Genomic DNA, 26,592 nt, shown 5'->3' on the forward strand with positions numbered 1-26,592 from the left:
AAAATCCAAACTTCAGCTTATGAAAGCAATTTGGATAGTCAATCAATAGTGTGACGGTATGGGAGTCAAAAGGCACCTCTATGTAAGCTTGTGATTCTCAAGTCCAGCTGTGACCTCTCCTATAGTCAGGCTTTCATACACAACCATGTAAAGCCCATCAGGTTCAATATGCCCAAAACCCTAACCCTACTCATCAATTTATTCATCCAACCCCTTCACTGCCCATATTCTCAAACACAGTTAAGGATATCCCAATTTAATCAGCCACTGGATTAAAAATCTGGGATTCATACTTTACTCCTCACCTTCTACCATCTCTCATACCCAACTACCACATCCTACTAGTTTTAAATTCTCCATCTCTCAAGTCTTCCCCTGATCCAACTAACCTAATTTTTATTCACACACTTTTATTTCCCGCCTGGACTGCTGCAAAAGCATCCTAAACGATTTTACTAGTCTTACTCCCCTACGTTATTAAGAATTATTTATTTCTTTTTTTCTCTTTTTTTTTTTTTTTTTTTGAGACAGAGGCTCACTCTGTTACCCAGGCTGGAGCACAGTGCACTCCAATCTCGGCTCACTGCTACCCCTGCCTCCCAGGTTCAAGCAATTCTCCTGCTTCAGCCTCCTGAGTAGTTGGGATTACAGGCACACACCACCACACCTGGCTAATTTTTTTTATTTTTAGTAGAGACGAGGTTTCACCATACTGGTTAGGCTGGTCTCGAACTCCTGACCTCAGCTGATCCACCCGCCTCAGCCTCCCAAAGTGTTGGGATTACAGGGGTGAGCCACTGCGCCCAGCTCCAATTCTTTTTTCACTGGCATACAATGACCAATAAAATTCAAGTCTTGTTAACACAGAAGGTTGCCTCCAAGCTCCTATCTCCCACACTTCACATAACAAAGGTAAACATTATGCATCATGAAGTTCCTCTCTTAAATCAGTTCCTTGCCTTATCTTCACATACGTCCTTTCTGCTAGCAGGAATATTCTTCCTAATCTTTTTCACCAACAGGATAGAGAGAGGTGCTGGGACGAAGAGAGGTTAAGTGGAAGGAGAAAGGAAGAATGAGGATAGAGAGCTGGAAAAAGAGTCAGGGGGAAGGGAGGGAAAAAGAGAATTTGAGATCCTCAAGGCCTTGCTAAACACAAGTTCCTGTACAGCCTTCATGAAACTAAGAGGCTAGTGGAAGAAAATAATAAAGTCATATAAGTGGACATACAGATATTGAAGGGATTTTAGAGAATTCTTGTTCTAATTTACATTTTAAGATTACTCTGGCTGCTGTGAGGAAAACAAATAGAAGACAAATAAAAATGGAAGCCAGGAGCCAGACACAGTGGCTCACGCCTGGAATCCCAACACTTTGGGAAGCCGAGGAGGACAGATCACTTGAGGTCAGGAGTTCAAGACCAGCCTGGCCAATATGGTAAAGCCCCATCCCTACTAAAAAATACAAATATTAGCTAGGCATGGTGGTACATGCCTGTAGTCCCAGCTACTGAGGAGCCTGAGGCAGGAGAATCGCTTGAACTCAGGAGGCAGAGGTTGCAGTGAGCCGAGATCACACCACCGCAGCCTGGGCGACACAGTGAGATTCCATCTCCCCCAGCAAAAAAAAAAAAAAAGCCAGGAAACATCAGTAGGCCACTGGTGCAAAATTTGTTAGAGATGGTGGCAACTTTCACTAAGGTGATAGCAACAGAGATTCAGAGAAATGAACAGATTCCAGAGATACTGTAGAGATAAAACTGACGTGATGTTGTGACAGACTGGATATAGAAACAGAGAAGTAAAACGAATTATCAAAGATAACTCTGAGACTGCTAGCTTGAGCAAATGGGCACATATGGTATTAAGATGAAATACATATAAAGGCAAAACTAACGAGATCAGTTTTAGAAAATATGGAGTATGAGACGCTTGTAAGAAATCTAAGTGGAAAAATCAAATAGGCAGCTGAATATCCTGTGCTTGCATTATAATTCCTTTACAGCATTATGACATAGTGAAATTATTTAGTGTCAGCTTCCCCATTAAATTCAAAACTAGGTACTGTGTATTTTCATCCTTATTGCCTTAGCACCTAACCCAAGACATAAAACAGAGCATTTGATAAAATGTTTTCTGAACAAATATTATCTTCCAAAATATACCCCTCAAAAACATCTAATTTACTACTCCTTCAGTTCACATAGAAATACTTTACCCTGTCTGAAAACTGGAAATATTAACACATCTCATCCTCCAGAATGTCTCATTTTTCACATAATCCCACAATTATCGACAGTAAGCTAGCAATCTCAGGTTTGCATTCTCTTACCCGCACCCCATAAGACCCTAATGGCTTCATTCAACATTCATTTATTAACTAAATTAGTTAACTAAATATTAATGCCAATGTCCAGTACACTAAGCTCAACAATGGGCTTACCAAAAGAGAGAAATACAGTGCGTTTCTTAATGGAATTAGCTCTTCTTGAGCAAGGCGCAAATACATATACAGGTACATCACAAGGCCATAACTATTTTAACAAATGTATAAATAAAATACTTTGGGGAAGAAAACAAGTACTTCCCTCATCTTTGCAAGGAAAAGCCTGGGAAAACTTCCTTAAGACCAAGAAGATGAGACAGAGGAAACTCCCAAAGGAGCTTTCTTGGCTCCTTCCAAGAAAGCCAGATAATGTCTATAGTTATTCTCCCTATAATAAAGTCCTTATCTAGACTTATCCGGGTAGGTTTTTGTTGTTGTTGTTTTGTTTTTTGTTTGTTTGTTTTTTGTTTCTACACATGGGTTCTCACTATGTTGCCCAGGTTAGTCTCAAACGCCTAGGCCCAAGTCATCCTCCAGCCTCAGACTCCTCAGTAGCTGGGACTACAGGTGCACGCCACCACACTCGACTTGAATAGATTTTTGATGCTCAAAAGTGTTTTAAATCACCAAATATTTGTTCATTTGTTACAGACAGAGTCTCGCTTTGTCAGCCAGGCTGGAGTGTAGTGACATGATCTCAGCTCACTGTAACCTCCACCTACCAAGTTCAAGTAACTCTCCTGCCTCAGCCTCTCCAGTAGCTGGGATTACAGGCGCACACCACTGTGCCCAGCTCATTTTTGTAATTTCTTTTTTTTAGCAGAGATGGGGTTTCACCATGTTGGTCAGGCTGGTCTCAAACTCTTCACCTCAAGTGATCCACCCCCCTCGGCCTCCCAAAGTGCTGGGATTACAGGCATGTGCCACCGCGCCCAGCCTAAATATTTTTTTTTTAAATATTTTGAAGATACATTTGCAAACAGGATACAAACCAAAACGTTAGCAAAGCTACTCTGGGTGGTAGGATTAGGGTCCTACCTAGATCTTTCCCTTTGTTGGTCTTTTTGTTTTCCTTTCCTTTTTGGGAGACAGGGTCTTGCTCTATCACCCAGGCTGGAGTGCAGCGGCACAAACATGGCAGCCTCGATCTCCCAGGCTCAAATGATCCTCCCACTTCAGCCTTCCAAGTAGCTGACACCAAACATATGCACCACCAAGCCCAGCTAATTTTTTTTTTTATTTTTTTGTAGAGAAGGGTGTCTCACTGTGTTGCCAAGGCTTGTCTGGAACTATTGGGCTCAAAGTGATCCTCGTGCCTCTGCCTCCCAAAGTGCTGGGAGCTGGGGGCCAGCCACCATGCCTAACCCTTTTCTTTTCTCTTTTTTTTTTTTTTTTTTTTTGGAGAAGGAGTTTTGCTTTTGTTGCCCAGGCTTGTTGTCCAGACTGGAGTGCAATGGCACGATTTCAGCTCACTGCCAACTTCCACCTCCCAGATTCAAATGATTTTCCTCTCTCAGCCTCTTGAGTAGCTAGAATTATAGGCACACACCACCACACCCAGCTAACTTTGTATTTTTAGTAGAGATGGGGTTTCATCATGTTGGCCAGGCTGGTCTCAAACTCCTGACCTCCGGTGATCTGCCCACCTCAGTCTCCCAAAATGCTGGGATTACAGGCGTGAGCCACCACGCCCAGCCCATGCCTAACCCTTTTCTTTTTCTTCTTGTATTGTTTCCACCAGATTTTCTGGAATAAGTGTGTTTATTTTGTTAATGAAACTAACAACAAAAAACTCTAAAAGACCTAAATCTAAGGAATTTAGCACCACAAAAATTATCAAGTCGGTGCTTAGTGTTTTGTCAAGAGCAAACACACAGATGATAATTCAATTCATACAATCCTTCTAGTGGTCAAACTGTCCATATATCATCCAAAGTCTTAAAAATAAAATGTTTCATTTAATAATTCCACTTCCAAGAAATTAATCCAAATAAAATGATCAGTGATAAAAACAAAATTGTTCAAGGGTATACATACATATCATTTACAAGAGCAAAACATTAAAAACAACTTTACTTTCCAACAATTCATCCATTTAATAAATATTTATTCAGTAGCTATGTGCCAGGCACTGGAGATACAGCAGTTAACAAACTGTACAAAAATCTATATCAAAGTACCTGCCCTCAATGGAGCTCACAGTCTAGTGGGGGTTGAAAGATAGGATATAAATAACAAAATGAATGTATAAAATATTTGGCATGTTACATTTTGATATAAAAACATGACAAAAAATTAAGCAAGGAAGGGAGTAAAGGGTGGAGAGTTATACAGATTGTCAGGAAAGGTCTAAGGTGGTAGCATTTGAGGAAAGGCTTAAAGAAAGACACTATTGCTTTATATCTAGAAAGGATATACTTGGCATTGAATGTATCATACCCTTTTAAACTGCTCTGATGATAACGTAATATATTTTTTTATTCTATGTAGAAAAATAATCTAAGACCTAATGATTCCACAGACCTTAAAAAGTTCAAGCTTTGGCCGGGCGCAGTGGCTCACGCCTGTACTCCCAGCACTTTGGGAGGCCAAGGTGGGCAGATCACCTGAGGTCAGGAGTTCAAGACAAGCCTGGCCAACATGGTGAAACCCCGTCTCTACTAAAATTACAAAAATCAGCTGGGCGTGGTGGTGGGTGCCCGTAATCCCAGCTACTCAGGAGACTGAGGGAGAAGAATCACTTGAACCCGGAGGCAGGGGTTGCAGTGAGCTCAGATTACGCCACTGCACTCCAGCCTGGGTGACAGAGCAAGGCTGACTCCACCTCAAAAAAAAAAAAAAAAAAAAAAAAAGTTAAAGCTTACAGCCACTCATGGTCTGTCCCTACCGAAATTTTAAATGTTCTCCCATCTTCACAACTGCCCCAAGATACAAATAAATTGGTTCATTTTAAGTATTCCTTATTGAACATTATGTTTTACATTATTCACAAAAATGATGACCTTAGTAAACACCGTATCACTTAGTGCTTCTGTCTCATTTAGAGTTAATTGCACACTGGTTCGATGTCATCAATCTAAATCTTGATTCTCAAGTACCCTGGGCACAGCTCTTTACCTCAAGTTTCACAAAGAACGTCACATGTGAAGAAAAATAAGGTAGTACTCTCTACACCTACTGTAACTTTCCAGCTCAGGATTACTTAAAGGGCCTCATATATTCCCTTTGCCAGAAGGAACTGTGACAGATGATACACATAGGGCACTATGCCTACTTACACCTGCATTCCTCAGTTCATCAGCATTTCCGATGACTAAGGGAATGCTCCTAAGCTCTAGTCCGCAAGGTAACAGATATACAATTAGGTGAGTCTACTGTTTAAGCATGGAAATGGTGATTGCCCTCTGTTCAAGGCTACCTCAATTCAAATTTTGTACAAAACACTGAGCCACTCAGGTGAAATACCATCAAACAAAATTTCAGAGTATCAATAAAAAGGAGGATGTGTAAGATGCTATTCAAAGATGCTCAATACTACACTGAGATGACCTTGAGAACTCATGGTATAGGGCAGGAGCCAGCAAACTGTCTCTGTAAAGGGCCAGAGAATATTTAAGCTCTGTGAACCAAATGGCCTCTGTTAACCCTGCCACTGTAGCATGAAAGCAGTCAGAAAATATGGAAGCAAATGGACGTCTCTGTCTTTCAATGAAACTTTACTTACAAAAACTTTACAGTCCCACAGGCCACAATTTGCCAACCCATACTATAGGGCATCAAGCTGAATGTATATTGATTCTAAAACATCATCAGTTTTTCTTTTCCCTTTTGATGTGTCTAAATTCCTGGTGTTCCCTTTCTGTTACCTATAAACAGCAGGATGCTGAAAAAACCAACTTCCTTAAATTAGCTGACAATTTTAACCATGTTTTTATAAAGAAACAGACATGAAGGTATGTAAATATAAAAGAGAAGCAGTTACAAATTCTAGATAAAGGCGGATGAGTTGCACACAAAATGGCTTAAAAAGTAACTTATATGAATTTAAATCCACTTGATAAAAAGAATTAAGGTAGAAATAAAGACTTAACTATAAGAATGTTCATTAAAAATATTTTTATAATGAAAAATCAAGAACAGCTTCTATATGCCACATCTAGAGGACTAGTTGAATAAATGACGGTACATCCATACAATGCAACCGTTTAATACAACAGAAAATATTTATTGATTAAAAAAAGATGTTTCTGATTTGGTTATTTCTTTAAGCAGGCTACAAAACTAAAGGTACAGTATGATCCCATTTTTGTAAAAAATAAATGTATATATACACAAATAAGCATACATAAAACCACCTGGAAAGATACACCAAGATATTTACAGTGTGTACCATGGATGTTGAAATTACGATGGTATTTTCTGGCTTACTAGTTATTTCTAATTTTTTTAGAAACATATTAATTTGATAATAAAATCATTTTTAAAATATAAAGGAATAACTGAAACAAGTACAGCATTACTTAGGTTAACATGTTCTAAATAAACTCTCAAAATACAGGAGTTCCATCAGTTCTTAGAACTTCAAACAGTGATTTCTCCTCAGTCTCCAAATGCTGGCTATAAAGGTTAAGAAAACTTCAAGATCACATATATTAATAAAAAGAAATGTTTCTAATAGGGTAAGTTAATAAGACTCCTCAAACAGAGTTACTACAGGAAGTCTAGGAAGTCTATATCATTTATTGAACCACACCCACCTGAACAACCAAGAGTTTAAGACATAAATCCAATTTATCTATTTTAGATACTGCTTCTGATATTACCAAAGGGGTTGCCCAAGGTTTGAATAGAAAAATTAATTATTATTATTGATGCCACTGAAGAGAGGATCTTCAATCACCAACTTTGGGGAAAAAGAAAGGAGGGGAGGGGGGAAAGCCACACTACAATGTGATGGATCTCAAAATTCCATGAGAATTCCATATTCGGGGTCCAAACACATCTGTAAGAGACTCAAAGGTCAATTAATTGTTATCATGTCCAACGCTAACTCAATCCTAGACAGGCTACTGCTAACAGCTAGTATAACACTGAACTACCTGCCTAGGCCATCTTTCAAATAATACTTCAATGAAAACTATTTCTCAAATGAATCTATGAATAGCAATGACAAAACAATGTAGCAGAAAACATACAGACATAAAAATGTTATAATTATACTTACATAAAATTGTATATGCACCTAGACAACGACTTAAATAAACAGAAAATAATTTTCTAGGAGGGTCAGACTCCCGCCATCATTACATATATAACCAGACAAAGAAAAAAAATTTTAATTAAGTATAGAATACACTCATTTACCAAATATAATTTATTCCTGAACACATTGTTTTCAGCAAGGCACATAAAGCAAAAGTCTCAAAAACATGCACATTTATAAACCACCTAGCACCTGTCAAATACTTTACTACTGTATTAGTCATCCAATATCAAAGAGGATGAGATTTTGAAAACTCACCATTCAGGCCCAAAGTTCAGCGTCTGCGTTTCCGCTGCCATTCTTTTCCGTATTTTTACAATAGATTTTTCTATGAGGAGAAACCTGTTAACGAGAAAAATATCTCCATACAATTAGTTGAGATTAAATGTGGAATTCCAGGCCAGAAAGTACAGCTAGAGAGCATTTTATTTATGCTTCTCTCAACTAGAGTCACAAAAATGAGATTTTAAAATTACTACTTAAAACAATAATATAGCAGGCAAAATGAAATGAATAAATCAACCCTTATATTCTGATTCCCCACCTTTCTATGTTAATCTGGGGGAACGAGGCATAGTTTAAGATGAAGCTAGAGAGACAGGTAGGAACAGACCACACAGGACACTGGGGACTAAGTTAAGGATTCTCTCCCTTTATCTCTGGAACAATGGGGAGTGAATGAAGGGTAATGTATTTACATTTTAGTTTCTATTACTTCCTAGTAATGGCTCCCCTCTCACCATGAGGTACATCAAAGATTATTAAAATAAGGACCCTCCTTACCTATCACAGAGCTTCAACTCTCCTCACTTTCTGCGTTTAGCATTTTACCCCCTAGTGATTTTTTTTTAACAGACAGTGTGTCTCACTATGTTGCTCAAGCTGGTCTCAAACTCCTGGCCTGACCTCAAGTGATCTTCCTGTCTCAGCCTCTCGAGCCTAGTGCTTCTTTTAAAAATTATCTTGGATCAGGCCAGGAACCACCAGGCAAGTACCTGTATTACAGGTTCATACCTGTAATTCCAGCGCTTTGGGAGGCCGAGATGGGAGAATTGTTTGAGCCCAGGAGTTGGAGACGTGGTCTCTAAAAAAAAAATTTAAAGATCAACTGGGCATGGTGGTATATGCCTGTAGTTTTAGCTGCCTGGGAGGATGAGGTGGAGGGATCACCTGAGCCCAGGAGTTTGGGGCTGCAGTGAGGTGTGGTCCTGCCACCGCACTCCAGCCTAGGCGATGGAGTGAGAACCCGTCTCTACAAAATAAATAAATAAAAATAAATTTATAATTTGGGAGGCCAAGCCAGGCAGATGGTTTGGGCCCAGGAGTTCGAGACCTGCTTGGGCAACATAGTGAGACTCCATCTCTTTAAAAAAAAAAAGTTTTTAAATAAAAAAAATACAAACTTTTTAAAAGTTGCCTCAGATTGTCAAGTTAAAATAATAAACTAATGAATTTCACAAGTGACATTTTGAAAGTAATTTTAAGATATGGGAGCTTAAAAATGGAAAATACTATAAAAATTGTAAACATAACTGGCCCTCCATATCTATGGGTTCTGGTCAATGGATTCAACCAACCTCGGATGGAAAAAAATTTTTTAACTGCATCTGTACCAGCATATATAGATACTTCTTTTCCTTGTCATTAATCCCTAAACAATACAGCGGAACAACTATTTACACAGCATTTCTGTTGTATTAAGCATTATAAGTAACCTAGAGGTGTTAAAGTATATAGAAGCATGTACACAGGTTATACGCAAATACTATGCCATTTTACATTATCCTTGGACTTGAGCATCCAAGGATTTTAACATCTGAAGGACATCCTAAAACAAAACCCCATGGACACTCAGGGACAACTGTATACTGTAAAATATCTCTAATACACATCACACAGGGCACTGGGGACCAAGTTAAGGAGTCTCTCCCTTTATCACCCTGTTGCCTCTGTTTAAATGATCTACAAAATAATAAACTACAAATGTCTAAAGCTTAGAAACAGCAAAGTAAAAGTGTGTTAACCTTCATAATCAGCTATTCATTTATCTGCCTTCCTTCTGAAAGGTACTTCCAGTCCTATGTCAACCAAGCAAACTCCAAGGGAGATTATCATGTTCTTACTTGACCCTGACTCCCTGCTCCCCCACCACACAAAAGGTGCAAACCAGACTAAAACTGAGGTAAACTTAGTACCCTCCTGGTCTCTTTTTTTTGGGGGGGGGATAGTCTCGCTCTGTCGCCCAGGCTAGAGTACAGTGGTGCGATCAAGGCTCACTGCAAGCTCCGCCTCCCACGTTCACACCATTCTCCTGCCTCAGCCTCCTGAGTAGCTGGGACTACAGGTGTGTGCCACCACACCCAGCTTTTTTTTTTTTTTTTTTTTTTTTTGTATTTTTAGTAGAGACAAGGTTTCACCATGTTAGCCAGGATGGTCTCATCTCCTGACCTCATGATCCGCCTGCTTTGGCCTCCCAAAGTGCTAGGATCACAGGCATGAGCCACTGCGCCCAGCCCCTCCTCACCTCTTAAAACAACTGGTGATTCAAAGAAAACATAACTGTCGGGCATGGTGGCTCACACCTGTAATCCCAGCACTTTGGGAGGCAAAGGTGGGTGGATCGCTTGAGCCCGGGAGTTCAAGACCAGCCTGGGCAACGTGGTAAAACCCTGTCTCCACAAAAATATACAAAAATTAGCTGGGCATGATGGTGTGAACCTGTAGTCTCAGCTACTAGGAAGGCTGAGGTGGGAGGATCACTTATGCCATGGAGGTTGAGAATACAATGAGCCGCGATTGCACCACTGCACTCCAGCCTAGGCAAAATAGCAAGACCTTGTCTCAATTAAAAAAAAAAAAATTAAAATAAAAAAAGAAAACACACTTTAACATTTTAATTTTCTGAAATTAGAATGAATCTTAAAACTGATGCCAAGTTACAACTGCTACTGGCTGGGTGTGAGTTGTGTTACAGCTGTCTGAACAAGTGCCAATTTTTAAATTGCCACTTTAAATGTCTTCAAAATAATATGATTCTATAGCAAAACTAAATTTATTGTATAACAGAAAAGAAGCAAATACAGCCATGGAATATTAGTGAAGTAACTATTCATCATTCAGAGAATGATTCCAAGTGATTTACAGGACCTCAGAAAGAAAGGAGGGAAAAACCATACAAGCCAATGGAGTCTGTTATGGTTTGCTATTGATATTGATACATGACACTGCACAACCCATATGACCACATGCAGAAGCCCTGAAGTACTAAAAGGGGTTAAAAACTAAACAGCTTATATTGCTCTTAAAATCTTCACAAACATCAAATGACTAATTTTTAAATTGATGACAGAATAATAGAGCATTGTCTTAACTACTGCATCACCAATACTTTGAATGACTGGTGGGGAGAGGGAGGAAGAAAGCACAAGGAGACTTCTATAACGCCAAGTTGAAAAGCGATTTAGAAAAGTCAGACTCTAAATACTCAGATATCTTAGGACTATCTTAACAAATGTATTTTACTTCTATTTTCATTTTCATACATGCAATAAAAGGATACACTATATAATAAAAATCCATTCTTATTTGCTAAATAAGTTTAAAAGAGCTTTTTTTAAAAATATAAAATAATTCTAACAAGAAAAGCCTGTGCCAGATGCAACGGAGTCTTCTTGGCAGTATTCCTTTCTTTCTCAGTAATGCACAAAATGATTAATCTTATAGTTGACACATGTTAAGATTCAATTAAAATTATGGTACATTTTAATTGAATGTAATGAATGAATGACTTGTCAAGGTAGCAATGATCAGACCCCAGGAAAGGTGCCCACTGTTAAACTAAAACAGGTATCACTGCTTACAAATCAGCCTTATGACCTTTTGTAACATAAATCAATTCAGTGTGTTTTCGAAAAGTATGTGGACCTATCTGGATGACAAATAGAACTGAAGAGACTACATCAACTAGAGCTGTAGAGACAACATCAACTGTAATGTTTTTCTTTAATACTAAACACCCTGAAGGCACGGCTTTACCACCATTTTAAGCCCCATCTAGCCAAACGTTTTAAACTCAAACCTGTAAAGGATTCTAGAGCATTGAATAATGGCTCTGCATTTATAAAGCAAGTCAGGATTTAAATCAGACTGCATTTATAAAGCAGGTAAATCTCAACTAAAATTCAAAGTATTTGCTATTTGTGAAAATACTAAATTCATTGTTAGTGATTTAATATTTTCCCCTTTAACTTATTACAAGGCCATCACATATGCCCACATAGGTTCTGCAAAGCACAAAACTCCAGGGTCACTATTAACACAAATGATACAGATGAAGCCCCTACAGGCAGCAGTCTTGAAATATAAACGAAGCCCCAGATTTAAGCAGCATCTAAGGAACAACAAGCAAGGAAATCCTGTTTGGGTCCACTTTATCGTTGCACCTATAAATCTTTAAGTACTGCAAAACTACTACAATGCACAACCATTAAGAGCTCACAAGATTTTTCACTGTCTTGAGCTGGGAAACCAACTACCATTTACAACATGGTTTCCATAAGAAAATTATTTCCTAATGTAAAGACTTGTTTTTTTGTTAAGACTGAGTCTCGCTCTATTGCCCAGGCTGGAGTGCAGTGGCACTCTGCACTTGCTCACTGCAACCTCTGCCTCCCAGGTTCAAGTGATTCTCCTGCCTCAGCCTCCTGAGTGGCTGGGATTACAGGCGTGCACCATCACACCCAGCTAATTTTTGTATTTTTAGTAGAGACGGGGTTTCACCATGTTGGCCAGGCTGGTCTCAAACTCCCAACCTTAGGTGATCCACCTGCCTCAGCTTCCCAAAATGCTGGGACTACAGGCATGAGCCACCACACCCGGCCCCTAAAGTAAAGATTTCTGAAGAACTCTTAAAAACCTAAGAATATTTTTTTCCTTTCTCAGCGCAAGGTGCCCACAGTTTGCGCTCTTTCTGCTGCTCCCCAGGTCTCAGATACAGCTGACACCATGGATTTTGGAGACCTGAAAAGTCCTGCCGGCCTCCAGGTGCTCAACAATTACCTGGTGGACAAGAGCTACATCGAGGGGTATCTGCCATCACAAGAAGATGTGGCAGTATTTGAAGCAAAGCCTACCGCCTGCTGACTTGTGTCATGCCCTTCGTTGGTATAATCACATCAAGTCTTACGAAAAAGAAAAGGCCAGCCTTCCAGGACTGAAGAAAGCTTTGGGCAAGTATGGTCCTGTGGATGTGGAAGACACTATAGGAAGAGGAGCTAAATAGTAAAGATGATGACATTGATCTCTTTGGATCTGATGGGAGGAGAAAAGTGAAGAAGCGAAGAGGCTAAGGGAAGAATGCCTTGCACAATATGAATCGAAGAAAGCCAAAAAACCCGCACTTATCAAGTCTTCCATCTTACTAGATGTGAAACCTTGGGATGAGAAGACAGTTATGGCGAAATCAGAGGAGTGCATCAGAGGCATTCAAGCAGATGGCTTAGTCTGGGGCTCATGTGAACTAGTTCAAGTGGGATACGGAATTAAGAAACTTCAAATACGTTGCGTAGTTGAAGATAAAGTTGGAACAGATATGCTGGAGAAGCAGATCACTGCTTTTGAGGACTATGTGCATGCAGTCCACGGATGTGGCTGCTTTCAACAAAATCTAAAATCCATCCTGGATCATGTCATTTAAATAAAAGCTTGAAAGGTTAATTAAAAAAAAAAACCTAAAAATAATAAACCAAGTGATTTAATTATCAAATAAAGAGACCTGCATTACTCAGAACAGTGTTCTGCTCATTCTTCTTTATGATTCAAAACAGGAAATCGAAGAGGCATGAATGCTGGAGAAATCTAAATTATGCACTTAAAAATACTGTATTCTCTTAATTCTGAGTTGCTCATCCCAGACAGCTCCTTCCAAATCAATTTCAATGAGTCCAGGTTTAATGTATTTACATGTACTGGAGGCATGGTCTTACACTCTGCCTCTAAATTATAAATTAGTTGGAATGGAAACTGTGCATTATCTCTGAATAGTCTTTTCTAAGGATGTAATGAGGTATTCAAAGGAGCTTAGGGCAACATTTTAAGCTCCAACTATCCAAATGTTTTCAGTTTAAACTCCTAGAAGACTTGTGACCTTTAGAAAACAGCTCTGGAGGCCAGGTGCAGTGCCTCACACCTGTAATCTCAGCACTTTGGGAAGCGGAGGGATGAAGATCACTTGAGCTCAGAAGCTCAAGAACAGTCTGGACAACACGGCAAAAACCTCACCTCTACACAAAATACAAAACTTAGTCGCGCGTGGTGGTATACTCCTGTAGTCCAAGCTACTTGGGAGGCTGAGGTGGGAGGACTGCTTGAGCCCAGGAGGTCGAGACTGCAGTGAGCCCCTCCAGCCTGGGCAACAGAGCCAGACCCAGTAAGGAAAAGGAAAAGAAAAGAAAAAGAAAAGGGAAAGGAAAGGGAAAAGAAAAGGGCTCTGAGTTTATAAAGCAATTCAGGATTTGAACCAGACTCTGGATGCTCTGCTCCATCATGCTATCCTGCCTCTGCAGACTGTCTTTTGTTGAAACTATGACCTCCCTTTTCCTCCATTACCAGCACTATCCTGGTATTTCTCTGCCCATCTTTATTTCCCTCTAAATTACAGAATGGCAAAGAAGACATGCAGAGAGTAGGAGTGTCATTTTAACAACAGCAATTAAAAATCTGCCCACAAATTTCTAACTGGCCACTGGCTGGGAGAGATGATCCCACCCCTGCAATTAATCACAAATCTGATTTTTCTCTCCCATGACCAATGTGGCATGGGATCAACAACTGATCACATCATCAAGGCACTACTGTTTTCAGTTTACTGGTCAGCCAGTCTCAAAAGCCCAGATCATCTGAAACTCTCTCTACTCCATCCCTTATATCCAGTCATTTTGTCTCAAATTTAGCCTACTTCTCCTTTAAGATGCCTCTTGCATTCCTCTTTCATTATAGTCCAAACTCTATTAATGCATGTCTGGATTATTATAAGAAAAGTTCTCATTCACTTCCCTGACTGGGCCTCAAGATCAATTTTCCTAAGGCACCTTTCTGATCATGGCCTATACTCCTCTAAAAAAGTCCAAACACACCTACTATGTACCATCAATCTGACAACTCATGCCTCCCTCCCCAACTCAATCTCCTATTGTTTCACCTCCCAACTCAAGGCCAAATGAGAACTTTCTACTGTCCACTGAATTTTCCTTCCTCTTTAGTTGTGCTATGACATACCCTTCCCCCAGAAGCCCGACCTCCCTCCCTTAGAATGGCTCGTACAAAACCAAGGATCTATTCAAACACCCACTCCATAAAATAGTTCCCAAAGCAGTAAAAGCACTGCTCCCTCTGGAAAGGAAAATCTAAAACACAGGATAACATAAATGGAATGGAATCTACAGGACTGAATGTTGGGGGTATTTTTCAAACATGTATTATAAAGCTTAAAAGGAAGCAGAAAACAGCAAAATGAATTTGGGGGGATGGATACTGAGGATGGTTTTGAACAAAATAAGTACAAGGTGCTTGAGGAGGTATCCAAAAGACCTAGAGTTGAAGAGTAGTCATAATAGAAAGATACAGATTTAATGGAAGTGAATCCATAAAGTTACAATCAAAAATTGAATAAGGCTACCCCAAAGCAGAAATCTTAAGAAAGAACAAGAACAAAGCCTCAGCAATCACTGTACAGGCTGATACATGAAGAAAGAGAAAGACCACAGAGGTAGAGATCTCTAGCCCAAACCTTTCACTAAACTCAAATTCACTGACTCTAATCTTCTCCCCCGAGGTACTATTCTCACCACATTCTCTATAACTAAAATAGAACCCATACTAACCTCCAAGAAGTTCACAATTCCTCTTGCCTCTCCGCTATTCCCATTTCCTGAGGTAAAGATGTTAACAGACCAGTGTGTATCCCTCCATACTTCACACTCAAACATGTTCATATATATGTGGTGGGGAAAGGGGATTAGCTATTTGCTATTATAAAGCAAGAATCATACTATATACCTTATTCTGAGACAGGCAATTATCTCAATATATTTGCATGGACAAACTTCTAATAAACAGATACAGAGTTAAGTTGCAGTTTTTAAAAGCTAAAATGGGCCGGGCACAGTGGCTCATGTCTGTAATCCCAGGACTTTGGGAGGCCAAGAAAGGTGAATCAAGTTGAGGCCAGGAGTTCAAGACCAGCCTGGCCAATATGGTGAAACCCTGTCTCTACTAAAAATACAAAAAACTAGCTGGGTGTGGTGGTGCACGCCTGTAATCCTAGTTACTCAGGAGGCTGAGGCATGAGAATCATTTGATCCAGGAGGCAGAGGCTACAGTGAGCTGACATCGCACCACTGCACTCCAGCCTGGGCAACAGAGCAAGACTCTGTGCCAAAATAAAAAAAAAGCAAGCTGTGTAACATTCCATAGAAATGGATAACTTTTACTTTTTTGCCTTTATGAACAATGCTGCAATAAACAACCTTTTATTCATATATTTATGCCTTTATCTCTACTAGACAGAATTCTAAAATCACAGTTGCTTAGTGTATAATATGATTTCTTTACAGAAAATTAAAGTTCACCTAAGTGATAGTCCTCTAGAAAGAGGAACTGGAAGTATGGAGTGGGCAAGATCTATCTTCCATTGAGTTACCTTTTTGTACTTTTGAAATCTTGTCACGTATATTTTAAAATAAATTTTCACCTAGAAGAAATCTCAAATCCTCAAAAGCTATAGGACCTATTTAAAAATTTAAAAAAAAAAAAACCAACTATTTTATTTATTTATTTTTTAACTTTTATGTTTTTGAGACAGGGTCTCACTGTTACCCAGGCTGGACGTGAACTCCTCAGCTCAAGCAATCCTCCCACCTCGGCCTCCCCAGTGGCTGAAACTATAGGCATGCACCACTGTGGCTTATTTACTTTACTCTTTTTAAAACTTTTAACAAAGGGTATTTGGGGATGGGGAGAAGAGTGTGCTCCCATATGAATTTTTTTTTTTTTTTTTTTTGAGACAGAGCCTTGCTCTGTCACCGGGGCTGGAGTGCAGTGATGCAATGTCAGCTCACTGCAATCTCGGCCTCCCAGGTTCAAGCAAGTCTTCTGCCTCAGCCTCCCCAGTAGCTGGGATTACAGGTGCCAAACACCACACCCAGGTAATTTTTGTATTTTTAGTAGAGACAGGATTTTGCCATATAGGCCAGGCTGGTCTCAAACTCCTGACCTCAAGTGATCCACCCGCCTTGGCCTCCCAAAGTGGTGGATTACAGGTGGATTACAAGTGTGAGCCACGGCGACCAGCCTCATCTTGCTTACTTTTTAAACTCCAAACTGCAAGAAGTTAAAAGCCATTACTACTACTGGCCACCTGAAGGGCTGGCCAAAGGATCCATGTCCTAAACTCTCCCAGTCCCAAACTTTTACTAGTAGCCCCAACCTATTCTACAGAGTAACACACTTCATATACAGAAATATATAAGTAAGAGCAGATTTTCTAAACAGAATCCCATGAAATAATTTCTTTGATCCAATACAAAAATCTAATGGATACTGCTAATATTATCTGGTAACCCCAACCAGATTACTTGGATGCATTATGAACAAGGAATACAAAGACAACTCCTGCCCTCAAGGCGCCAGTCTAATAAAAAAAACAATGAGTACCACCTGATAAGGACTACAATGAACTATGCAAAGTAAGCTCTGGGAATACTGGGAAGATTATCCTAAAATGAGAAGCATAACACTGAAGATCTGTTGAATTATAGTATTTGCTAGCATTTATTGAGAGCTAACTATGTGCTTACTAAGAGTTCAAAGTGCTTTATATGTATTCTTTTAATTTGACATAGATTCTTTGGCCCAATTTTGTAGATGAGGAAATGAGGCACAGAGAAAAGTTAAGCAGCTTGCACAAGGTCAAATCGTATTATAAGGACTCCAAAAACCAGACACTAAGAATGAGGCAGTCTTTAAGGGTAAAGGGGGAGAGGGAGAGGTGCAGGAAAGGGTAAAGGAGAAAGACCTACGTTCTTTTGGAAGATAATTTGTTCAACAGGCTAAAAAACTAATGTGAAGACTGGTAAAACAGTGGCTACATCACAAAAGTCTTTGCATTTCATATTTCCAGGATAAAATTTGTACTTTAGAAAGATGACTGAGGATAGTTACTTGGAGGAGAATGAATTCGATCTAGTAGGGAAGAGTGAGGTGATGAGTAACTAAACTTCACTAACATGAAAGGATACCAACAACATATTAAGTGTTCAAGGCAAGTTACAGAATACAGAGAATATGATTATATTTAAAACATTTTAAAATACATTGGATATATATAGATATGCCCCAAAATGTTAATACTTCTAAGTGGTAGGATTGTGGATAATTCTCTTTTCCTATTAAGTTGCTAATTTGTGCATACAACAAAGATGGTAGTGGTACATTTTTTTTAAGGAAAGTATTTGAAAGTTTCAAATATTAGGCCAGGTGCCGTGGCTCACGACTGTAATCCCAAAGCTTTAGGAGACTGAAGCAGGAGGATTATCTGAGGCCAGAAGTTTGAGATCAGCCTAGGCAACATAGTGAGAGCTCATCTCTACAAAAAAGTAAAATTTTAATTAGCCAGGTATGGTGGCACTTGCCTTAGTCCCAGCTACTTGGGAGGCTGAGGTGGATGGTTTGAGCCTAGTTCAGGGCTCCAGTGAGCTACGATAGCACCACTGCACTCTAGCCTGGGTGACAGCGAGACAGTCTCCAAAAGAAAAAAAAAGTTTCAAATATTTAAGTCAAAAAAGAGAAAGACTGAAAATTCTTCATTGGCTTCAGAAACGAACTCACTGATGACCTGCAAGAATGCAGTTAGGAGTACCGTGGGGGACAAAGCCAGATTTCAATGGAGTGAGGCATGACTGGGAGGTGAGGAAGGGAAGACCACAAATGCAGTCAACTCTTTCAAGAATCTTACATGTGAGGCCGGCACAAGCCCATGCCTATAATCCCAGCACTTTAGGAGACCAAGATGGGTGGATCACTCGAGGTCAGGTGTTTGAGACCAGCCTGGCCATCATGGTGAAATCCTGTCTTACTAAATATACAAAACAAAACAAAACAAAATTAGCCGGGCATGGCGGCGGGCGCCCGTGAATCCCAGCTACTCAGAAGGCTGAGGCAGGAGAATCTCTTGAACCCAGAAGGTTCAAGGCGGAGGTTGCAGTGAGCTGAGATCACACCACTGCACTCCAGCCTGGGTGACAGAGCAAGACTCCATCTCAAAACTAAGAATCTTAGCTGTGGAAGGCTGGGTGCAGTGGCTCACGCCTGTAATCCCAGCACTTTGGGAGGCCAAGGCGGGAGGATCACCTGAGGTCGGGAATTCAAGACCAGCCTAACATGGAGAAACCCTGTCTCTACTGAAAATAAAAAAAATTAGCCAGGCGTGGTGGCAAAACCCTGTAATCCCTGCTACTCAGGAGGCTGAGGCAGGAGTATCACTTGAACCCAGGAGTCGGAGGTTGTGGTGAGCTGAGATAGCGCCACTGCACTCCAGCCTGGGCAACTAGAGCGAAATTCCATCTCAAAAAAAAAAAAAAAGAAAAAAGAAAATGGCCAGGCGCGGTGGCTTACGCCTGTAATCCCAGCACTTTGGGAGGCCGAGGCAGGCAGATCACGAGGTCAGGAGTTTGAGACCAGCCTGGCCAGTATGTTGAAACTCCTGTCTCCACTAAAAATTAAACTCCCGTCTCTACTAAAAATACAAAAATTAGCTGGGTGTGGTGGCGTGCGCCTGTACTCCCAGCTACTTGGGAGGCTGAGGCAGAAGAATCGCTTGAACCCAGGAGGCTGGGTTGCAGAGAGCCGAGATCATGCCACTGCACTCCAGCCTAGGCTACAGAGCGAGACTCCACCTCAAAAAAAAAAAAAAAAAAAAAAAAAAAAAGATTCTTAGCTGTGGGAGAAGAGAAATAAAGTAGAATGGAAAGAAAATTTCCATTTTTTTATTTTAGATATATCCCCAGTGAAAAATTACTAGCAGAGTCAAAAGGTGAAGAAACAATTCAACAAAAATGTCATGTAAATGAAATCTCTGAGAAGGCAGGAAGTATGAGGGTTTCACAGAACAAATAGAAACAAAAACGACTCCTATCTACTTGTAACCAGAGGAAAGTAGATCCAAATGACTTAGAATGCTTCCAAGGTTATGTAGGGTTTTACTGAAGGGGGTAGGGGAATTTAAAAGGAAATTGAGACCAAGCTAATGCCCATGCCTGGAATCCCAGCACTGAGGCTGAGATAGGCAGATTGCTTAAGCCCAGGAGTTTGAGACTAGGCTGGGAAACACAGCAAGATCCTGTATCTACAAAACCTACATAAAAAATAATTTTAAAATAAACCAACAAAAACAAAAATAAAGGAAACGGAAGGGAATTCATCAAACTGATGGCTTCATCTTTTCAGAAAAGTAGGTAAACGACACAGAAGATAAGGTAGGGTTTGAGGAAACTAAAGAAATTGACAGCTGCTGTGTTCTATGCTAGAGATTTTTTTTTTTTTAATAAACTTGAGAAATAATTATAGATTAAAAAGTTACAAAGATAAGACAGAAAGTACCGTCAGTTTCCCCTAATGTTAACAACTTAGGTTACACAATACTTTGTCAAAACTAAGAAACCAACATTGGTACATCACTATTACCTATATTTCAGAGTTTATTCAGATTTCATCAGTTTTTCCAACAACATCCTTGTTCCGTGCCAGTCTCCAATTCAGGACACCTTGTTGCACTTAGCTACAGTATCTCTAAAGACCCAATAAAGATAGAGAAGTGATATGGTTAGGCTTTGTGTCCCCACTCAAATCTCATCTTGAATTGTAATCCCTATAATCCCCACGTGTCAAGGGAGAGACCAGATGGAGGTAACTGAATCATGGGGGCAGTTTCCCCCATGCTGTTCTTATCAGATCTGATGGTTTTATAAGGGGCTCTTCCTGCTTCCGTTGGCACTTCTCTCTCCTGCCACCTTGTGTAGAAGGTGCCTTGCTTCCCCTTCTCCTTCTGCCATGATTGTAAGTTTCCTGCGGCCACCCCAGCCATGAAAAACTGAGTCAATTAAACCTCTTTTTTTTTTTTGAGACGGAGTCTCGCTCTGTCACCCAGGCTGGAGTGCAGTGGCCAGATCTCGGCTCACTGCAAGCTCCGCCTCCCGGGTTTACGCCATTCTCCTCCCTCAGTTTCCCGAGTGGCTGGGACTACAGGCGCCTGCCACCTCACCCGGCCAGTTTTTTGTATTTTTTGTAGAGACGGGGTTTCACTGTGTTAGCCAGGATGGTCTCGATCTCCTGACCTCATGATCCACCCGTCCTGGCCTCCCAAAGTGCTGGGATTACAGGCCTGAGCCACCGCGCCTGGCCAAACCTCTTTCTTTTATAAATTACCCAGTCTCAGGCAGTTTATTACAGCAATATGAAAATGGGCTAATACAAGAGGGAAGCTAATCTGCAAGGTTGTGGGCTTCTTTCTCCAACGTAGCAGCCTGGGTATGGGGCAGAGAGCCCACAGGAAACCAGGGTTAGGGTTTTGTCAGCATGGTAAAGGGAAGAATAAGAGGCAAAGTAGAGAGTGCTGGCAGAAGTGTGATTTAGACACTATGGGGAAAGGTGTAAAAACAGAAGAGAGTTGACAAATTTAAGATGTTGGTAATGCCAAAAAGCAAGTACAGTAGGAATAAAAATGAATGCACTACCAGAACTGGAGATGAAAGTAAAAGACAAGAAACCAGGAACCTGGGAGGACTGGATGGATCAGCTACATAGACTCTAAAGTAACCTCAGGATAATGGCAGAGAGGAAAATAGAAAAAACAATGAATCAAAGGGTAAGACCACAGGGTCCTTTTCTGATACTAAGGAAGGGAAGAGAGATGCATTGTCAGCATGAACTTCAGAAGAAAGAGAGTTTTGCACAAAGATAGAGAAAAAATGGCTAACCTGACCATATATGATCTATCACCTAAACTAGAAAATGTATGAAAGGATACTAAGAACTGCATAGAGGAACAGCAGCAAGCTAGGCAGAAGAGCCACACTAATCAAGGAATAGAATGAGCCTGTGAATGGAGAAGGATGAAGACCCTGATTCTGCATCCTGACATATCACAGTGCAAGAAAATCAGGCCGGGCGCGGTGGCTCAAGCCTGTAATCCCAGCACTTTGGGACGCCGAGACGGGCGGATCACGAGGTCAGGAGATTGAGACCATCCTGGCTAACACGGTGAAACCCCGTCTCTACTAAAAAGTACAAAAAACTAGCCGGGCGAGGTGGCGGGCGCCTGTAGTCCCAGCTACTTGGGAGGCTGAGGCAGGAGAATGGTGTGAACCCAGGAGGCAGAGCTTGCAGTGAGCTGAGATCCGGCCACTGCACTCCAGCCTGGGTGACAGAGCGAGACTCCGTCTAAAAAAAAAAAAAAAAAAAAATCTACTGTTAACCTCAGAGGACTAAAGGGAAGGTAAGATTACCAGGGCAGATGGGCTTCAGTTACCACAAGAAAGCTGAAAAACATCTTATGAACACGAGGGAGAGGTTTAACACAAAAATAACATTTCAGAGAATTCAAGAGGAAAGTCTTAGGAATTAAACAAGAGATTTGGTCAAGGGAAGAAGAAACTCTGAGTGGTATGAAGATCAGACTACAAAAAAGGATGAATAAATAGAGAGACTTTCATTCTGGACAAGGACAGATGATGACAGGAATGCATCGCATAGTGGAACTGGCAGGTCTCAGGAATTCTGAGAACTTACCCTCACATCTCTGAGGAAGGAGTCAGAAAAAGACAGTGCCTCTGAAGGAATGTGGGCAAAATATTGTTAGTTCTGAGACCACTCTATTAGCATACCTTTCTCATGCTGAAAGCAACTCTGACAGAGAAGATAATCGGGTTCTTCCCTCCCTCTTCTGGCCTTTTCTCTTTGGCTATTCCAACACTAGGGATAAGGACTTCAAAGAAAGTTCTATCGCATATTTTAAAGACATGACTTAAAAGCAGCTGAGAGGCAGGGCGCGGTGGCTCATGCCTGTAATCCCAACACTTTGGGAGGCCAAGGTGAGTGAATTTCTTGAGGCCAGGAGTTTTGAGACCAGCATGGCCAACATGGCAAAACCCAGTCTCTACTAAAAATACAAAAATTAGCCAGTCGAGGTGGTTCATGCCTGTTATCCCAGCTCTTCAGAAGGCTGAAGCAGAATTGCTTGAACCTGGGAGGCGGAGGTTGCAGTAAGCTGAGATCATGCCATTGCACTCCAGCCTGGACAACAGAGTGAGCCTCCGTCTCAACAATAACAATAAAAAAATTACACTGTTGGTGGGAGTGTAAACTAGTTCAATCACTGTGGAAGACAGTGTGGCAATTCCTCAAGGATATAGAACTAGAAATACTATTTGACCCAGTGATCCCATTACTGGGTATATACCCAAAGGATTATAAATCATGCTACTATAAAGACATGTGCATACGTATGTTTATTGTAGCATTATTCACAACAGCAAAGACTTGGAAGTAACCCAAATGTCCATCAATGATAGACTGGATTAAGAAAACATGGCACATATACACCATGGAATACCATGCGGCCACAAAAAAGGATGAATTCATGTCCTTTTTGCAGGGACATGGATGAAGCTGGAAACCATCATTCTGAGCAAACTATCACAAGGACAGAAAACCAAACACCACACGCTCTCACTTACGGGTGGGAATTGAACAATGAGACCACTTGGACACACCGTGGAGAACATCACACACCAGGGCCTGTCATAGGATGGGGGGCTGGGAGAGGGATAGCATTAGGAGAAATACCTAATGTAAATGACAAGTTAATGGGTGCAGCAAACCAACATGGCACATGTACACCTATGCAACAAACCTGCACGTTGTGCACATGTAGCTTAGAACTTAAAGTATAATTTTAAAAAAAACAGCTGAGAGAATATTTCTACATAACTGCTTTTTCAGACTTTGTCCATTACTCAAAATTACACATAAGTGACTTCAAGTAATATATTCCTTATGCAATAATACCAATAAGCTGTCTTCTTCAATAAATTGTATCCTTGTACTTGGCAGTGAATATTATATAAGCTAGACTTTTTGTCAACTTCTAAATAACTGAGCTAAATTTAGACCTTACTATAAGTTATTTTATCTGATTATTAGTATAATGATTTTTCTTTTTCTCCCTATATTTTTCTATAATTTTCATGACTTCCTCTTTAAGACTGTTCATCTCCTCTTTGGGACCTCATCTATCACTTTGTGGGCCTAAGTACATTTTCACAGGAGAGAAAAGAAATCAACCTAGGTCCTTCTTATTGTTGAGTTTATTATAAAGAAAAGACAGACTCTGACCTCTCCCTCTTAGCCTGCCATTTTCTTACAGCCTGGCACAGCCTAGAGGAACGAAGCAACTTCTGATCTCAGGAAATCACTTTCAACAAAAAAGGTAGCAAATTTACATAGTAAGTCCCATGTGGGTGAAATCAGCAAGAAGAAGCCAAAGCAGATGCCGAGTCAGACTCCAGCACAGTGTCTGATACTTCAACTTTGACAGTGTTCCCGAATACTGCTTCCCAGAAGTCTTGAAGACAGATTAGCTACCACCACTATTTCACTAAGAACTCAAAACATACATACCTTTGAAAATCCCCTGGATCTTTATTATAAAAATTATGTGGCCAGCACGGTGGTTCACACCTGTGATCCCATCTACTCGGGAGGCTGAGGCAGAAGAATTGCTTCAACCCAGGAGACAGAGGTTGCAGTGAGCTGAGATCACGCCACTGCACTCCAGCCTGGGCAAAAAAGCAAGACTCTGTCTCAAAAAAAAAAAAAAAAAAAAAAAAAAAAAAAGTGCTACTACAAATCTCTACTTCCTAGCTACACAAAACTTACCCAGAAAAAATATGGTGAAATTTGGGATGGAATCCAGCCAGTACTATGTATAGTCTGCCACAAGACTAACACAGAATGAATACCAAGGAACCTGAATCTGCCCCCATTCCCATTCCCTACCTACGTTTTTCCAAAAGCTGAAAAAAGACCAACTCCTCTAGCACTCTCCACATATACTAAACAAATTAGTAGTTCTGTCCCCACTACAGCAGTCAGTGATTTTTAGTTTAGCCAGACATGAATTAAGATAACACAAGATTAATAACTTTATTAGTGCAAATTAGTTCAACTACTTCAAAAAAATTGGCAATATCCATTAAATCTAAACTGTATGCCTACCCTGTGATCCCATAACAAACTGCTACACATACGCCCAAGGGAACTGAAGTTCTATTTCTACCAAAAGACAAGAGATTCATAGTAGCTTTATTTATAATTGTCAAAAACTGACATTTGGGTATTACGTCCATCAATGTAAACGTACATCAACAGGCAAATCAATCTGCAGTATACGCACATAATGAAATATTACTCAGCAATTTTTAAAAAAGAACCAGTCGGGTGTGGTGGCTCACGCCTGTAATCCCAGCACTGCGGGAGGCTGAGGTGGGAGGATCACGTGAGGTCAGGAGTTCGAGACCAGCCTGGCCAACAACGGTGAAACCCTGTCTCTACTTAAATTACAAACATTAGCTGGGCAAGGTAGTGGGCACCTGTAATTCTAGCTACTCGGGAGGCTGAGACAGGAGAACTGCTTGAACCCAGGAGGCAGAGGTTGTAGTGAGGTTACAGTGAGCCAAGATCATGCCATTGCACTCTAGCTTGGTCAGAGTGAGACTTCGTCTCAAAAAACAAATAACAACAAAAAAAATTACTGATATTCACAATGATACTGCGAAATCACCCAGACACCATGTTTAGAAAAACAAGCTGGCTAGGAAAAAATATATACTGTATGATTTCTTTTATGTGATGTTCAAGAAGAGTACTATGGTTTGGGTATTTGACCCCTACAAATCTCATGTTGAAATTTGATCACCAATGCTGGAGGCAAGGTCTAATGGGAGGTGTCTGGATTATGGGCAGATCCCTCATGAATGCCTTGGTGCCACTCTCACAGTAATGAGTGAGTCCTTACTTGATTTGTTCCCAAGAGACCTAGTTGTTAAAAACAGCCTGACACCTCCCTCCTCTCTCTCTCTCTTGCTCCCCTCACCATGAGATCTAAACAAACTGGCTCCCCTTTGCCTTCCACTATGAGTGGAAGCAGCCTGAAGCCCTCACGAGAAGTAGACGTTTCTTGTACTGCCTACAGAACCATGAGCCAAATAAACTTCTTTTCTTTATAAATCACCCAGCCTCAGGTATTCCTTTATAGCAACACCAACAGACTAAGACAAATAGATAATAAATGGTGACAGATGTCAGGAACGTACTCATCATGGGAAGAGGGGACTACTACACAGGAAGGAGAGGGAATTGGAGTGCTGGAAAAGTTCGCTATCATGATCGAAGTGGTGACTACAAAAGTATATACACATGTAAAAATGTATTGAACGATAAACTTCACATTTGTGCATGTATTTACCATATTTTACATATCAATTATTATTATTGTTTCTTAGAGACAGTGTCTCACTGTTGCCCAGGCTAGAGTGCAGGGCTGCACCCATAGCCCACTGTAACCTCAAACTCCTGGGTGCAAGCGATTCTCTTGCCTCAGCCTCCCAAAGCAGTGGGATTACAGGTATGAACGACTAGGCCCAGCTCCAGTTGTTTTTAATAAAGGTTAAATAAACCATAAATGGTTTAGCAATTACAAATACTTCAAGGCCAAAAATGGTGGCTCACGCCTGTAATCCCAGGACTTTGGGAGGCCGACGCAGTTGGATTACTTGAGTCCAGGAGTTTCAGACTAGCCTGGGAAACATGGCAAAACCCCATTTCTACAAAAAAAAAAAAAAAAAAAAAAAAAAAATTAGCTGGGTGTGGTGGTGCACACCTGTGGTCCCAGC

The 26,592-nt window shown here is 40.6% G+C and overlaps 1 protein-coding gene and 1 pseudogene across 4 annotated transcripts in view; one reads left to right on the forward strand and one right to left on the reverse strand.

Moving 5' to 3' along the window:
* The window catches only part of GIGYF2 (GRB10 interacting GYF protein 2), a 164,053-nt gene that overhangs the window by 117,293 nt on the left and 20,168 nt on the right, over positions 1-26,592 (reverse strand). For all 4 annotated transcript variants that reach the window (XM_050751556.1, XM_050751557.1, XM_050751558.1 and 1 more), the window contains one exon: positions 7,847-7,930. In XM_050751556.1, the coding sequence (XP_050607513.1) occupies positions 7,847-7,887 (41 nt within the window). In that variant the 5' untranslated portion in view covers positions 7,888-7,930. The remainder of the gene's footprint in view (positions 1-7,846; positions 7,931-26,592) is intronic.
* On the forward strand, positions 12,593-13,257 carry LOC126932575 (elongation factor 1-beta-like; annotated as a pseudogene).

Source organism: Macaca thibetana, chromosome 12 (assembly GCF_024542745.1).
Source record: "Macaca thibetana thibetana isolate TM-01 chromosome 12, ASM2454274v1, whole genome shotgun sequence".
NCBI lineage: Eukaryota > Metazoa > Chordata > Mammalia > Primates > Cercopithecidae > Macaca > Macaca thibetana.